The 14,205-nt window shown below is 40.0% G+C and overlaps 1 protein-coding gene and 1 long non-coding RNA gene across 4 annotated transcripts; both read right to left on the bottom strand.

The window, feature by feature from the left end:
* Positions 1–498: 498 nt before the first annotated feature.
* Positions 499–2,036, bottom strand: LOC120563368. Of its 3 annotated transcripts, none has more exons than XR_005639939.1 (5): positions 1,990–2,036; positions 1,703–1,877; positions 1,519–1,591; positions 949–1,066; positions 499–726 (listed from the first exon to the last, which is right to left on the bottom strand). It is a non-coding gene; the product is annotated as an uncharacterized LOC120563368 (long non-coding RNA). The 3 variants fall into 3 exon arrangements; XR_005639938.1 differs by having other exon boundaries at positions 1,703–1,882; positions 1,990–2,032; XR_005639937.1 differs by lacking the exon at positions 1,990–2,036 and having other exon boundaries at positions 1,703–1,935.
* Positions 2,037–7,035: 4,999 nt separating this feature from the next.
* On the bottom strand, positions 7,036–13,298 carry zpd (zona pellucida glycoprotein d). The gene is made up of 10 exons (XM_039807571.1): positions 13,140–13,298; positions 12,937–12,988; positions 12,744–12,851; positions 10,684–10,892; positions 10,395–10,552; positions 9,004–9,118; positions 8,799–8,926; positions 8,512–8,695; positions 7,332–7,437; positions 7,036–7,196 (listed from the first exon to the last, which is right to left on the bottom strand). The coding sequence occupies exons 1-10, from the start codon at positions 13,158–13,160 to the stop codon at positions 7,075–7,077; spliced, it is 1,203 nt and encodes a 400-aa protein (XP_039663505.1). The 5' UTR covers positions 13,161–13,298; the 3' UTR covers positions 7,036–7,074.
* Between the last annotated feature and the right edge of the window lie 907 nt (positions 13,299–14,205).

Raw genomic sequence — 14,205 nt, 5'->3', positions numbered from 1 at the left:
TAAACTATATTATAATGTTTAACTGCATTTCATAGTATATTTCTATAAGATTACTATTAGATTTATATATATATATATATATATATATATATATATATACATATATATACACACACACACACATTACTAATCATAGCTGTAAAACAAAACGTTTTATGTTACTAATCATATACACCGTTGACATAGACTTGCTATAAATCATATCACACCACCATCACTTGTAATATTGCCTTTAATTGTTCTTGCATAGTTTCTATTTAAGCTTTGTATACCTTGGATTTTATGATGCCTCAAAACTATTATATAGTAAAAGGTGTTCAAATCTGGAAAATTTATGTAAAATGAACTGTTCTGGATTTGACCAAGTTATCTGAATAACCATGTTTTAGAAACAGGCCCCTGGGGACATACTGTACATAGTTGTTTTGGAAGCATTGCAGCGGAGTATTATTACACATATCTTGACCACTGCAAAGAGTCACATAACACAGAATCATATCAGATGGCTGATGTTCTTTTATTGAATTCAACACCAAACCAGTCAAGCGGTAAAAAAGAAAAAGAGTGAACAGTAGGCTGTGTAGGAAGGCTTAGTCTGGGCCGACCCAGGAGGCTGTGTGCGGAGAGTGGTTCACTGTGTGCTACATGTAGTAGTGTCCTGTCCTGGGACGATCAGCTGGTCCACATCCATTCACACGTGGCCCAGGAATGCCAAAGAGTCCTTCCCTATAAAATCACAAACAACTCATAAATGTTTTTGCACACTACATATCCTCTGAGAAGACAGACATTATGAGGTTTTACCACATTTCTCCTGCAGACTCCATCTCTAAATAAACCATCTGTATTGTCACATATTTAGAAAAGTAAGCAGGCTCTAAACTATAGTATAGCTTATAGCCACTTCATGTCACCTTTGCTACTTTAGCAGTCTTAGCAAGTGCTTACTCTATTTGTTGACTAAAACACAGGTGACCATCGCTCTCCGACTTGTCTTGTAGTCAGCCACGCTTCTCATCTGGTCGGGAGGTCCAACTTCTTTGTCATCAGGGAAACAGCTGATCTACTGCAGGAAAAAAACAAAGTAAGATAAATAAATTTTTAAATAAGTGAGAATACGACCTGTAGGAGAGCTTTGTCAATGTTAATTATAACCATACATCTGTCTGATAGTCATCTAAACATAAAGTACAACAGAGTAAGATTTTTTTTTAAATGACTAACTCATTAAATAACCGATGACATGTACGAGTATTTGTCCATTTCAGCCAACTATAGTAATGTTTTTAAAAAGTACAGCAGAGTGCGTAAGATTAAATAATCCCTAAAATATTAAAGATAGACTTGCAGATGTTCACCCTTCATTTGTTTTGCCCTTCTTTTTGTTACGTTAGTTTCTTATCTCCCAGTTAGAATTGTTTGTTACTTTTGTGGTAGGCCACCCTGAAGCCTTATATATCTATGTTATGTATGTATTTCTTTTCTACGTAAAATAAATACGTATGTTGATCTAACCACCTAATTGTTTGTGGCTACTTGGGAGACGGGGAAGATGGGGCCTTTTCATGTTGCGTCCTAGGCATCCCCTAGACTGGGGCGTAACACAGATTAATGTTATTTATTATCATCATCATCATCATCATCATCATCATCATCAATCATCATCCTGCTCTCAGATACTAGCCTAGAAATCTAGACGCACCCTAGTGGCAGCAAATTTATTTTGTAGCCAGGGTCAGTCTAGGCACTCTCCGTTGGCTTGCGAGCTGGAAAAAACTAATTTTGGTCAGGCCAATCACATCGTGTATAGAGTTGGTGGGCAGGCTTATGGTTGCAGCTGCTGGGAACAACTGTCTTCTGGAAGACTTGGAGTTCAGCTTTTCTTTGAGAAAAGAACGGCACAGAAATCATTCTTAAAAAAGGAAGATGTGTTCGGAGTTTTGCCGACCAGATACAGCAAAAGTTTAATCTATCAACCATCTTCGCTACCTTCTTCGTTGCTCTGCCTGTTTGTAGCGCTATCCTATTGCGTGCAGAGGGAATTTGAAAGACAACAGTTTATCCCGCCCCTCGGATTGAGCTCCGTCAATGGTGAGTTCCCAGACCCAACATCTGGATGTGGGTCTGGCTTGTCAGGCTAGTCAGATACACCTTAACAAAAAACATTAAAGTACAACATAGTGAGTAAGATAAATAAATCACCAAAAGTATTAAATAACTGATGAAAAGACAAAAAGGAGAATTTTCTTAATATGGCTATTTATTATTGCCTTACCTCGGTCTGCTCCAACTATCTATAGTATGGAAGAAAATACTCAAAGAACAACATCGTGAGAACAGTAAGATAAATAATCACTGAAAAGGTGATAATAAAAAAAACAGCAGAAGACTTTGTTAATGAGGTTCTTAGTTATTACCATGTATCAAATATAGCCATCTACAACATCAAAGAACAACAGAGAACTAAATCATTACATAAAAACAATAGCAGGAGAAAATTGTTACAATTGTCTTACCTCTGGTTCAGTAAAAAGTCAAACACTTATAAAAACGAGTGAGTAAGATAATCTTTGAATTATTAAAATAGGACTGCCTCTTAGCAGTAACTTGCTTGCAGTTATCTTCCTCAAAGAGGAGCTGAGGCCAGGCGTCAATGGAACTGGGTCTCCAGAGCGTTCTGCCTCTCTGAGGTCTACTTACAAAACCTCCTCGGCCTCTACTCACTTCCCTCTTCGCTGCTCCTTTTTGTGGAGCAGCTGAGGCCAGGAATTGAGGAAGCCGACTCTTTAGAGCTACTTCCCTCTATGAGGTTTTGCCTCAATCTTGTTGTGAGACACTGAGGGTGCAGGCAGGAAGCTGCCACGACCACAAAGATCGAATCCTCTCAGTTTTATCCTCAAGTAGTTGCTGATATTCCACAGGCTGCTATTTATGAACAGGTACCAGAAGGTGCCTGACAATCAGTCTCTGAGGAACAGCAACCAAATCCCCCAAAAAAGAATGAGGGTGGACCGAAGAAACAGTGGGAACAGGAGGAAACGCTAGTCCTCTTTGTGGAGGAGCTGAGGCTAGGAGTCGGTGGAACTGGATCTACTCACAAAACCTCCTCGGCCTTTTCTCACTTACCTGCGTCCGGCTCTCTGCGCCGCTCCTTTTTGTGGAACGGCTGAGGCCAGGAATTCAGGGAGCCGACTCTTCCGAGCTACTTCCCTCCATAAGGTTTTGCGTCCATCTCCTCATGTGAGACGCTGAGGGTGCAGGCAGGAAGCTGAAGACAGAATCCTCTCAGTTTTATCCTCAAGTAGTTGCTGATATTCCACAGGCTGCTATTTCTGAACAGGTACCAGAAGGTTCCTGACAATCAGTCTCTGAGGTACAGCAACTGAATCCCAAAAGATGGGTGAAGGTGGAGGGGAGCACCAGCAGGAAGAACAGGAGGAAGACGAGGGGAAACAGGAGGCAACACTAGTAGCCTGGGCCGCTGGATGAGAGGAGAGCGATGTCCAACATGGTCATCATCCTCCTCATCCAACATGCTGTCGTAACCGGAGTCATCCAGCATCTCGTCATCCTCTTCCTCTTCTTCATCAGAGGAGAGCGCGTAGAAAGACATCTCACCATCTTCATACTGAAAAACACTCCCATCCTCCTCATCTTCATCATCATCATACAAAAGTGGGGCGATATACTCACCTTCCTCAACCTCGACCTCTGGTGCCACATCCTCAGCGATGTAGCGAGGGAGGTTGATGGCTCTGATCAGCTGGGGGAACACTTCAGCAAGTCCAGCATCGCAGGCTGGATTTTGAAAGGAGCCACCTGATGAAAGAAGATGCATGCATATTTATATTGTTGTTGTATATATTTACATAAAAGGAATAATAAAAAAATAAAAAACACGCACATCCTTGTGCCCAATAGGATGTGTGCTGGATAAAAGACATATCTAGCAGATTGGAAACCAATAGATCCACACACGAAGTAGCTTCTGTTGGAAAGATTATAATGTTGTGCTAAGTTTCTAAACTAGTTTAGTTTCGCTACTTGCAATCCATTTCAATGAGTCACAACTGTATCCAATCATATTGCACCTTTGTTATTTTATTGGGAATGAGATGACCCTGGAGTGAACAGGTGTTTTTTGGGAGAGTCTAGTGCCAGAAGACATTTCCTTTCACGGCACTGTATGAATTGAATCCATAATTTGCTTAATTTACAAGCTTTTAGTGTTACGAGACTCTGACTGCATGCCGTGTAACAGTCGGTCTACTTCTTCACAATTGCCTAAACTCATAATATTGTTGGTGCTTTTTTAAGAATATCAGTGCATTAGTTCAGAAATGGGAAGAAAAAAAAATAAAAATTGAACTTAAAAGTAAATGCTTCGGCAAACCGATCTTGATAGATTTTAAGCAAAGCTTCAACAATTAAACTCAACTCCCCTCGTAGAGGAAGAGGCATAGATATAGAGAGGCCCATTTGGTTTGTTTCATAGGTTTACTTAATACATGTAGGCTACGTTCTGATTCCTGCATGCTTTAAAATGCTGACATATGCTCCTAATACATTCCACTGTCTCCATGGTGCTCAACAAAAAATGTTTTGGGGCATTATTCAAAAATGTGCCCAGTTGTTTGGGTAAACTTTCGAATTTGCACACACAAAAAATGACCCCCTCAAACATAATAGAATGAGAAGACCCTGGAGTGAACATGTGTTTCTGGGGGGAGTCTAATGCCAGAAGACATTTTTCACGGAACTGTATTTAATAAATCCATCATTCCCTATAGTCTGCTTGTCATTTAAAAGCTTTTAGTGTTAGGAGACTGACTGCATGCCATAGCAGTTAGACACAACTGTCTAAACTCATAATATTGTATATTGTAAATTAATTAATATTGTAAGTGATTTTTGAAGAATATCAGTACACTGGTTCACAAATGAGGAAAAAACATCCAACTTTGAACTTAAAAAGTAGATGCTTCTGCAAACAGATCATTGTAGATTTTAAGCAAAGCTTCAACAATTAAACTCGACTCTCCTCATGGAGGAAGAGGCATAGATATTGGTCTATATCTATGCATAGATGTATCTAGGAAGAGGCAGAGTTGGTTTGTTTCATACATGTACATTATGATTCCTGCACGCTCTAACGTACCTTCCTAATAAATTCCGCAGTCTCCATGGTGACCAAGAAAATAGTTTTGGGCATTATTCGAAAATGTGCCCAGTCGCCATTTTGTTTGGTAAACTTTCGATGCCAAAAAAATTGCGAACAATGACCCCTTCACACAAAAATAAATGTTGTCAAATCACTAAATGATTGTTAATACATTCTGCACCTGTCCCGGGAATTTTGTTTATGTTCCAAACATGAAATAATGATTTTACACGGAGAAACGTTGTGTAGCCTAGCCTAGCTAGCTAGCTGTTCTCACCAAATGTATTTTCCCCAGTAAGGCCCACTTTATTCTTTAGCTAGCTACCTTTAAACTCAATAAATTATATTACTTTCATACTGGAAATAGCTTTAAGGAATTTACAGAAATTAATTAATGAATTTGGAAGAAGAAAAATGTGAAAATAGAAGTTTTCTTACTTTCATAGTCGTTGTCGGACACACCGGCAGCTCCAATCTGCAGGTGTCCCTCCCAGGCAGGCGATCGCAGCCGACTGAAAGACATTATCACAGTTGTTAGCTTTTCCAGTAACAGTAATTAATTACCCAATAGTCCACAGTTATCCACCAAAACAAAGTTTGTTCTCCAAAAGTTCAGCTTTTCAGCGTTCAGATTTTTGCAATAGCGTGTCAACTCGTGTCAAACTCAGATGCAAAAGGAGAGATTGGAATGTTTGACAGCTTTATATACCCGTACCTCGGTCCATCGTCATTACGTTTCCATGACGATACTGACGCATGCACGTGCGTGTGCGTTAGAAAGGGAGAGATACATGACCATGGATGTGAATGTAACCCAAATATAAATGATCAGACTTGTTTGTCTAGATGTTACCATAGGAGTATGATTTCTAGGTGTAAATCAAGCTATACTATATCACTATACGATATATTCTTGGACAATAAGATATTTACTGATATAAGAGTCCACCACAACACAATTTCGATTCAATTCAGGAGTTGTGACTAATTTGAGACAATATTTAACAGTCACATATAGTCTATATAAACTCACAAAAATCAACTAAACATGATTTGACTATTTTATGAGCTTTTCCAGACATTTAAATGAAAAAAAACACAATAAAAAAATAGACCTGTTTGTAAAGTGCCACATTTCTCATGTTTAAGTGCAAATGTTTTTTTATACCCTTGACCTTTTAAGAGCATTACATTTTTTTAAATAAAAGGAGCATCTTAAAGATATTTATCAGTTTTCACTTCAAACCAATCATTAGATTAATTATTGCATCGTTAATTAATCCAGCTTGATTTGTCACCCTAATGATTTCCATGCATTTACCTCAATAGACAATAAATCAATACATTTTATTTGTATCGCCCGTTTTTAGACCTAAAGCGTCAAAACATTGTCCCCTGGCTGCACTTATAGGTCCAGAATAATACACGGCATGCCACTGCAGCCCACAACTTGAGCATAAAGTTGTAATTTTTATAGACCGTATATGTGCAACTTTTGTAATAAATTGATAATATATAATAGAAGAGAAATGTTTACATTTGTACTTTGCGCAAACGTTAAAATCGTGATTCTTCTAACATTTACTCATCTGTGTGGGTTAGCAGCAGCAGCATTAAATGAAGTACGTCATTGATTATTTGCAGCCAGCCATATAATACTGTTGCTTATATCAGTTACATGCAAAAGTTCCCAGACATGACCTAACTACTGTGGTCAGCAGTAATAGAATGTTTTTGTACAACTTACTAGACTATAGATCAACTGCACTGATGTAAATGTCTTCCAAAACAAGTTTGTGTACTTCATGGGCACTGATGGAAAATGTAGTTTCTCCTCCTCTCCACTTGTTTCGGGAACAAGAATAAAAGATAAGGAGCTTTTTAAATTTTTATTCAAGTTTACACAAGAGTTGTCAGTGCTCCCCCATTTTTGCGAGCCTCCTGCTGCCTGCCTTGACCACAGTGATGAGGATGATAAGGAAGAAGCCCACAGTCCAGACACCTGCTACAGGCAGCACCACCGTCATCAGTATATCTGAAACAAAAACACCAAAGACAAGGTGGTATCCACAGTGGGAAAGGACTGCTTTCAATGAGATCTACAGGAAAAAGTAAAGACAGTTTTGAAGGGGCAGAAGTAGAGCAACAGTGATAAAGAAACAGAGCTTACTGGATTGAGGTCTGTCTGGCATTTCAATCCTAATTGGTCCATACGACAGAAGGTCCAGAGTGGGGTCGGCTCTCACTGCTTCTCTCTTACTGATCGAATTACAGTTCTGTAAAGAAAACAAAAACAGCCAAGATATAGGTTGATATTTTCACAGTATTTGAGAGGTAACAAATATGAGGCCTAAGGTCATAGTCCTCTTTATTTTGGTGGGGGCTTTTCCCTTTATTTGATAGTGACAGTGAATAGACAGGAAAGGTGGGAGAGAGATGGGGGACGACACAGCAAAGGGCCGCGGGTCGGACTCGAACCCAGGCAGCCGCGAAGGACTCGGCCTACATGGGGAGCACGCTCTTACTGGATGAGCTAGAGGTCGCCCAAGGTTGTAGTCAACTTAAACCTTGTGCCTCACTTTAAAAACAGTTGCTCTGTGGCCGGGTTGGCTCGGTGGGTAGAGCAGGCGCACAGGGTTGAGTCCGACCTGTGGCGATTTCCTGCATGTCTTCCCCCTCTCTCTCTAGAGAGTTTATCTAGTTATCCTGTCAAACATTAAAAGGCGGATATGCCCCCCAAAAAATAAAGTTGCTCTGATGTCCCTGAAGGACAAAAATGTGTTTTCTACCATTAAAGTTAAATCTTTTGACCAACTTCAGTCCTGATTATAACTAACAAAAATTAATTAATTTCTGGAAATATTAACCATTCAGGTGCCAGTATGTTTACATAATACCACTATATGAAATAAAGTAAAAATGTAGTTTTCTTTACACTCAATTCTAGGTGGATGATGGCAAGCAACATCATAGATGTTGATGCATTGCATCAAACACTGCAGTGCAAAGTAATACTGCAGCAATGCCCCTAGTGAAAACCAGGAAAATAACATGCATTTGCCCCATAGAGCAAACATAAGAAAATGGCTCAATATGGTGGAAAATAGTAAAAACTACAATCTTGTATGGGATTTAATGGGGAAATGTGCATCCTTAAAACTTGCCTTGCAGGGATGAGTGCCTGTATTTTGGCTAAACAGTTTATTGACTATTAGGAGCTGAGGTCTAACTTCCAAGATTGGAAAGAAAAAAAAAAAACACAGCCATAATGATTGAAAAATTAAAAAGCCAAAAATGTCCCTAATGCACAAGGGTTAAGACTACAAAGATCGTAAGATGAATGAGCTCACAGGTGTGCAGGACTCGTGGTCGTCTGGCTCGCACAGCTGAACGGTGCAGTGCAGATAGAGCTCGTGAGGTTCTGCCAAGAAGCGAAACATGTCGAAGCTGAAGCGAACGGTGGAACTTTCTCCGTTCTGGCCAGACTGTCCTGCGCTCACGTTAAAAAAGGACACAGTCTGGTCATCCACACACCTGGATAGAGAGATGGAAGTGAAGAGTAGGCATGGGTTGACTGGAGTTTATAGTTAAAAAAAAACGACAAAAGTGAGAACTGTCGATATTGAGCGATTCTGACCCGTGCCGAAGCAGTGTGTGAACATATCCCTCTGTAGTGTTCGGCTGGGGAGACTGTGTGGCCCAACACCCACTAACCATTAGCAGGAAAAAATCTGCAGGCTCTGTGACCGTCACCTCCACATACACCTGGACGCACAAAGCCAATCACTGACACGATACAAATAGCTTCACCAAAATGTGCTTAAACTGGATGATGAGCCTACCTTGTCTCGGAGTTCAATGGTGGGGGCACTGCTGTGGGCCTTAGAGTAGGAGTCATCTGTGTACAACATCATCTGTATAGTGGCATCAAGTTCATCTACATGCATCACCGTCTCACTGTGTTTGTGTGTGTGTGTGTGTGTGTGTACAGAGAAGAGGAACGAAAACAAAAGAAAAAGCCTTTATGCTGAGAACAAAAACAATTTCAATCTGTACTAAATGTTTTCAGATTGCAGAGCACAGTGAAATCATGTTTCCGGAGACCGTCAGGGGGCTGTCCGGTTTGGGACAACCCCTCAGATTTGCATGTGTGCAAAATAATTTGGGAATCTCACCACAGAAGCATGCACTAGAACAGAAGGGCTTTCCCTCTTAGCATTTTAACATACATTAACTTAAATGGTCAATGGACAGGTACAATTCCCAGGCGCAATGCCTGGGAATAAAGTCCCGCTTCAAGTTCCCCTCCACACACGTTTTAAAGTATGTAAACAATACTACTAATATTGTAGTTTAACTTGGTTTTCCCAAATAAAAGTGAAAGCACATTTACTCGCTCCCTCATGGAGAAAGAGATTCAGCCATAGGACTACATGTTTGAGCTGCATGCTGGGTTCAGACAGGAGGCTGGCGGCTTGCAGAGGTCCGCAAGCTCATGGTCTGCAACTCTAGTTTCGGCGTCCTGTCTGAAGCCAGCATCAATCAGAACGTAGTCTGGCTTAGGGATGCCGTTAGACTGCCGTTAAATGCTGAATATTTAAATCGCAATTAATTGCATTAATGTCATAGTTAACTCGCAATTAATCGCACATTTTTATCTATTCTAAATGCCCCTTGATTTCTTTTTGTCCCATTTGTCCATTATTTTTTCTCATTTTAATGCTCTTAACATGAAAAAGTGGATCGGCTTGCTTTGTGCTTTTGTCGCCCGGCTTTGACGAGGGTGGCATTTCAGACTGGACGTGCTGCGATGATAGCTCAGTTCACAACAACAAAACACACAGATCACTTTGGTCTTGTCAATTGAACCATTTGGCAGCTTTTTAAAAGTAAACTTTCCATTCAGAATCTTATTGGCATCCATTTCGGTGTGTCGCGCTCGCCATCCACTCCAAACGTAACGTTAGCCTACTACTCTTTGGCCGGCTCGCAAGCCCAAACAAGTGTGTGCGGCGTGCCCGTTTTGTTTCCGGTCAAGCTAGATCCGATGTGGTGTTGTAGTTTTTCCTAACATTACTATTAACATTACTACTAAGTCTGCTAGGCAAAAAAGAACTTTAATCTCACAATAAAAAAAATTGACGCCATGACAATGGGTTTGCGTTAACGGTGTTAATAACGCGTTTAACTGACTGCACTAATTAAAATCTTTTAATTCAACATTGTTCCTTACCTGGAAGAGGGGATGACTGGGAAGGTCAGGCTGGCTCTTTTGACATATGGATGGATGCATGTGAAGTTTATCTTAATAAGCGGATCTCTGACGATGTTTCCATTAACCCGAGGTTCCGACAGTAGACTCAATGAATAGAAGATGTGAGTATTGTTTTTCTGTAAGAAGGGAAAAAAGGAAAAACTACTGATTCACTACTGACAGGGATAACTGCTAAAATAATGTTTCCACTCTGAACGACAGACAGATTTGTGCTTGGCATTTAACGGAGCTAATGCTCCAGTTGTACCTCCAGCGGCTTGCCTCCACAGGTTAGATATTGGTCTTTAGATATCCTGGACACATAATGCGGCACACCGTGCACGACCTCTCTCTGAGTACGACAAGATTTGTTGGGAAAGTGCAAGGACTCCAGCGAGACGTTGTGGTACTTAAAGAAATCTTCGGTCGCTCTGATTGCCATGTAGTCTCTGCCACACAGAACTTTGATGTTTGCATCTGCAAAAAAGAAAAGGTAAGGTAGTTGGGTGTGTAAGACAAGTGACTGCTTGAGATTTACAGGAGGACACGTACGGTTGCGTGTACACAGTAAAGAGTGCAGCCACGGTCCACAGCAGTACATTTCTTAGCTTCCGTGTAGTATTCCTGCCTGCTTCTCCAAACTGGGGGTGTGCCAAACCATCTACTGTAGGTGATACACCTATAGATAAACCTCATACATTCCCACTTCAAAAGATCGGAACTATCCCGTTAAAGGAAGGTAATGGAATGAAGGCGTGGAGGGTTAGCATCTTCTGCAACTCGCTCCAGTCACTAAGAGAGATCAATAGCCTACCCCTCATCAACTAGCATTTAAGTTGAGGATGTACAGCTATACTAACCGCATCAAATTTACTAATTTGATTTAGGGGTTTGTGTAATACGGAAAAAACAAAATGTTCATCTTTTGCAGGCAATTTAACTAGGCCTACATGTGTAAAAAAAAAAAAAAGATCTACCTAAATGGATTTTACACTGTTAAAGTGAAAACAGTTGTATAATGTCTCCTGTGACTCTGGAGGAAAAAGATGACGATGATGTCATTGAGATTATTTATCAGCTTAGTTACCAGGCAGGGAGGGTCCACAAATGTAGGAGCCAATGAGATAGATAGATAGATAGATAGATAGATAGAAAACATTGGCTCCTAAATTTGTGGCTACATATAGTGGCTCAACTTAAAAAAAAAAAATTAAAGGTAACAATTTGCATGGACTTTAAGTAAATCCAACTCAACCATTATTGAGTAAATTCCGTGATTCTTTTATGGTAAGGCTAACTCAATTATTTAAGTACAATCAACATGACTAACAACCTTAAAGTAAATCTACTTAAATTTCATGAAAATGTTTAGGTTATATTAAGTTGTCAAATTACTTATTTTACCTACATTCTACTCAGAAATGTCCATGCAAATTGTACCTTAACTTTGCGTTAGTAACTTAATTCACTTTAGCCAGAATAAAATACACATAGCAATTCCTTTTTTATGATCAAACCTTTTATTGTAAAAGCAAAATAAACTTAAACTATATTATAGTACCATTTCATAATTTATAAGCAAAATAAACATGCCTACTTACACAAAAAAAAAAAATAAAGTCACACCCAAATCAGTTTTAATGAAAAACTTCAGTATTTTTCAACCTGCGCCCTATTTCCCCACGCGTGTGTACCAGACTGATGGGGAGAAGAATATCTTTATATAGACCAGTATTGAGGGAGAGCGCATCAACCGGTAGCCACAAAATGAGCTAAAACGTAGTTCTAAGAGGCAAATGCGCACCATCAGTGTGTTCACAAATAGTGCTTCCACCCCCCCCCTCTAACAGGCTCAGGTGGTTACTTTAAGTCCTGACAAAAGTATGGAAAGCATTTCGCAACAGCCACTGCTAATGCTTGCTCTTGAGGGAATTACTGTAATTGTTGGGGTTTTGGAATTTATAGAGTGTGGTCTAGACCTACTCTATCTGTAAAGTGTCTCGAGATAACTCTTGTTATGATTTGATACTATAAATAAAATTGAATTTCCCTTCACTTATTTCGGCTGTGTAAAACCAAGTCTCCTAAGAACTAGGTTTCAGGTCGTTTTGTGGCTGCCAGCTGATGATGCATTTTTAGTACACACACACACACACACACACACACACACACACACACACACACACACACACACACACACACACACACACACACACACACACACACACACACACACACTCTAACTGAGCATTTTGTGACAAATACTTTTCAAGCAGAGTGGATTACAAAAACATTAAGTAAAAACTGAATATTTTAAAACGGGCCTACTTTTGTCACATTGGTCAGCATAATATCCAATGGTACATTTGCAACTTCTTTGGTCTTTAGACAGAAGACATCGCGTGCGGTCATTGCAATGCTGCACACTGCAGAGACCTGTAGAAGAAATGATTCCGCGTTAGAATTCTTCGCGAAGCTGCAGCACTTTAGACGTTTTTATACAACACATAGACACCCTCACCGTCAACACGTTGGCGCGTGAAGCCGAGGAGAAGCACGAGGACCACGCTCAGCTGGTTTGAAGAATGAACATTTACACTTTAACTGTGTAAAGTGTTAAATAGTTGATTTACCGTCTAGCTAAACTTCATCATCACATTAGCCTGTCCAAACGTAGCTTATAGGCTATGAATTATCAATAATGCTCTTTATCTACACACCCACCTTCAAGCCGATTTGAATCATTGCCGTAGGCCTACCGTTTAGCGCAGATATATATGAAGTTTGTTTTCAGTCACACGGGAACGTTCCCCTCCGTTGTCTTCATTTTCAACACCTGCTGCCCTCCAATTATGCCCACCTGTCACTTTGGGCTGTGGCGCTCGCGTGCTCGCAGTGACCTGTGTGTGCTCGCGATAAAAACCGACCATTCTCGAACAGGAGAAATTGAATTGTTCGAACCAAGAGTTATCTTTTTGCCAGACAGCCTATAGGCTACACATTGACATTTATGTCTAACCTTTCACAGAATACATTGGTGAGTTCTCTTACATAACCTGGCTGTATTTCGCCTTGTTTAATTATTAGGTTTTAAAATAAAATGCCATGGGTCTCCTCCACATGTCACTATTGTCAGCCAAAACTCAGTGCTTATCCGTAATCAGTGTAGGCCAGGGGTCTTCAACGTTCTTTAAGCCAAGGACCCCTTAACTGAAAGACACGGAGCAAGGGACCCCTACTACATATATTGTCTAAAATGAAGTTGCATATTAAACTGGGCCTACAATAATGTGTAGGGTGGCCTAAAGCCTTTATACAATAGCTTAGTATTCTATGCAAAAAAAAGGTAGGTCTACCTTTTTTATTTTGTTGCATAGAATACTAAGCTAATACAGGTAAATAGCCTAATAATTGTTGGCATTATTTTTATAAATCAGGTGTTAATGTTACACATACATGTGGCACAGTGAATCCTTAGGATTAACTTTATCTGTCGGTGGCTACCTTAGTGACTACCTTACTTATAGGCCAGTAAGCAGTGGGGATATATATTTGCTAATAATATGTTGGATTCATGTTAAGACTTTTTTTAATTTTCGCAAAAACTTAAAAAAATTAACAATAATTTGGAGGCCCCCCTGCATTGACTCTGAGGACCCCCTGTTGATGATCCCTGGTGTGGGCTATTATCCGTTACCTACAGTAGCCTAGCTGGCGGTCTACAGGTTAGTTTGTTAGTTCCTAACCCTTTCCAGACACTAAAGTCACACAATAGCACAAACTCCTAGCC

Source organism: Perca fluviatilis, chromosome 8 (genome assembly GCF_010015445.1).
Source record: "Perca fluviatilis chromosome 8, GENO_Pfluv_1.0, whole genome shotgun sequence".
Taxonomy (NCBI): Eukaryota; Metazoa; Chordata; class Actinopteri; order Perciformes; family Percidae; genus Perca; species Perca fluviatilis.
This window is presented reverse-complemented; position numbering and strand designations above follow the sequence as displayed.

Bases quoted from the DNA above. Each gene is read 5' to 3' on its own strand.
- zpd (XM_039807571.1), bottom strand. From the start codon at position 13,160: ATGATTCAAATCGGCTTGAAG. The intron at 12,852-12,936 runs GTGAGGGTGTCT...TTTCTTCTACAG, and splicing joins CACGCGCCAACGTGTTGACG to GTCTCTGCAGTGTGCAGCAT. The intron at 8,696-8,798 runs GTCAGAATCGCT...CTCTCTATCCAG, and splicing joins CACACACTGCTTCGGCACGG to GTGTGTGGATGACCAGACTG.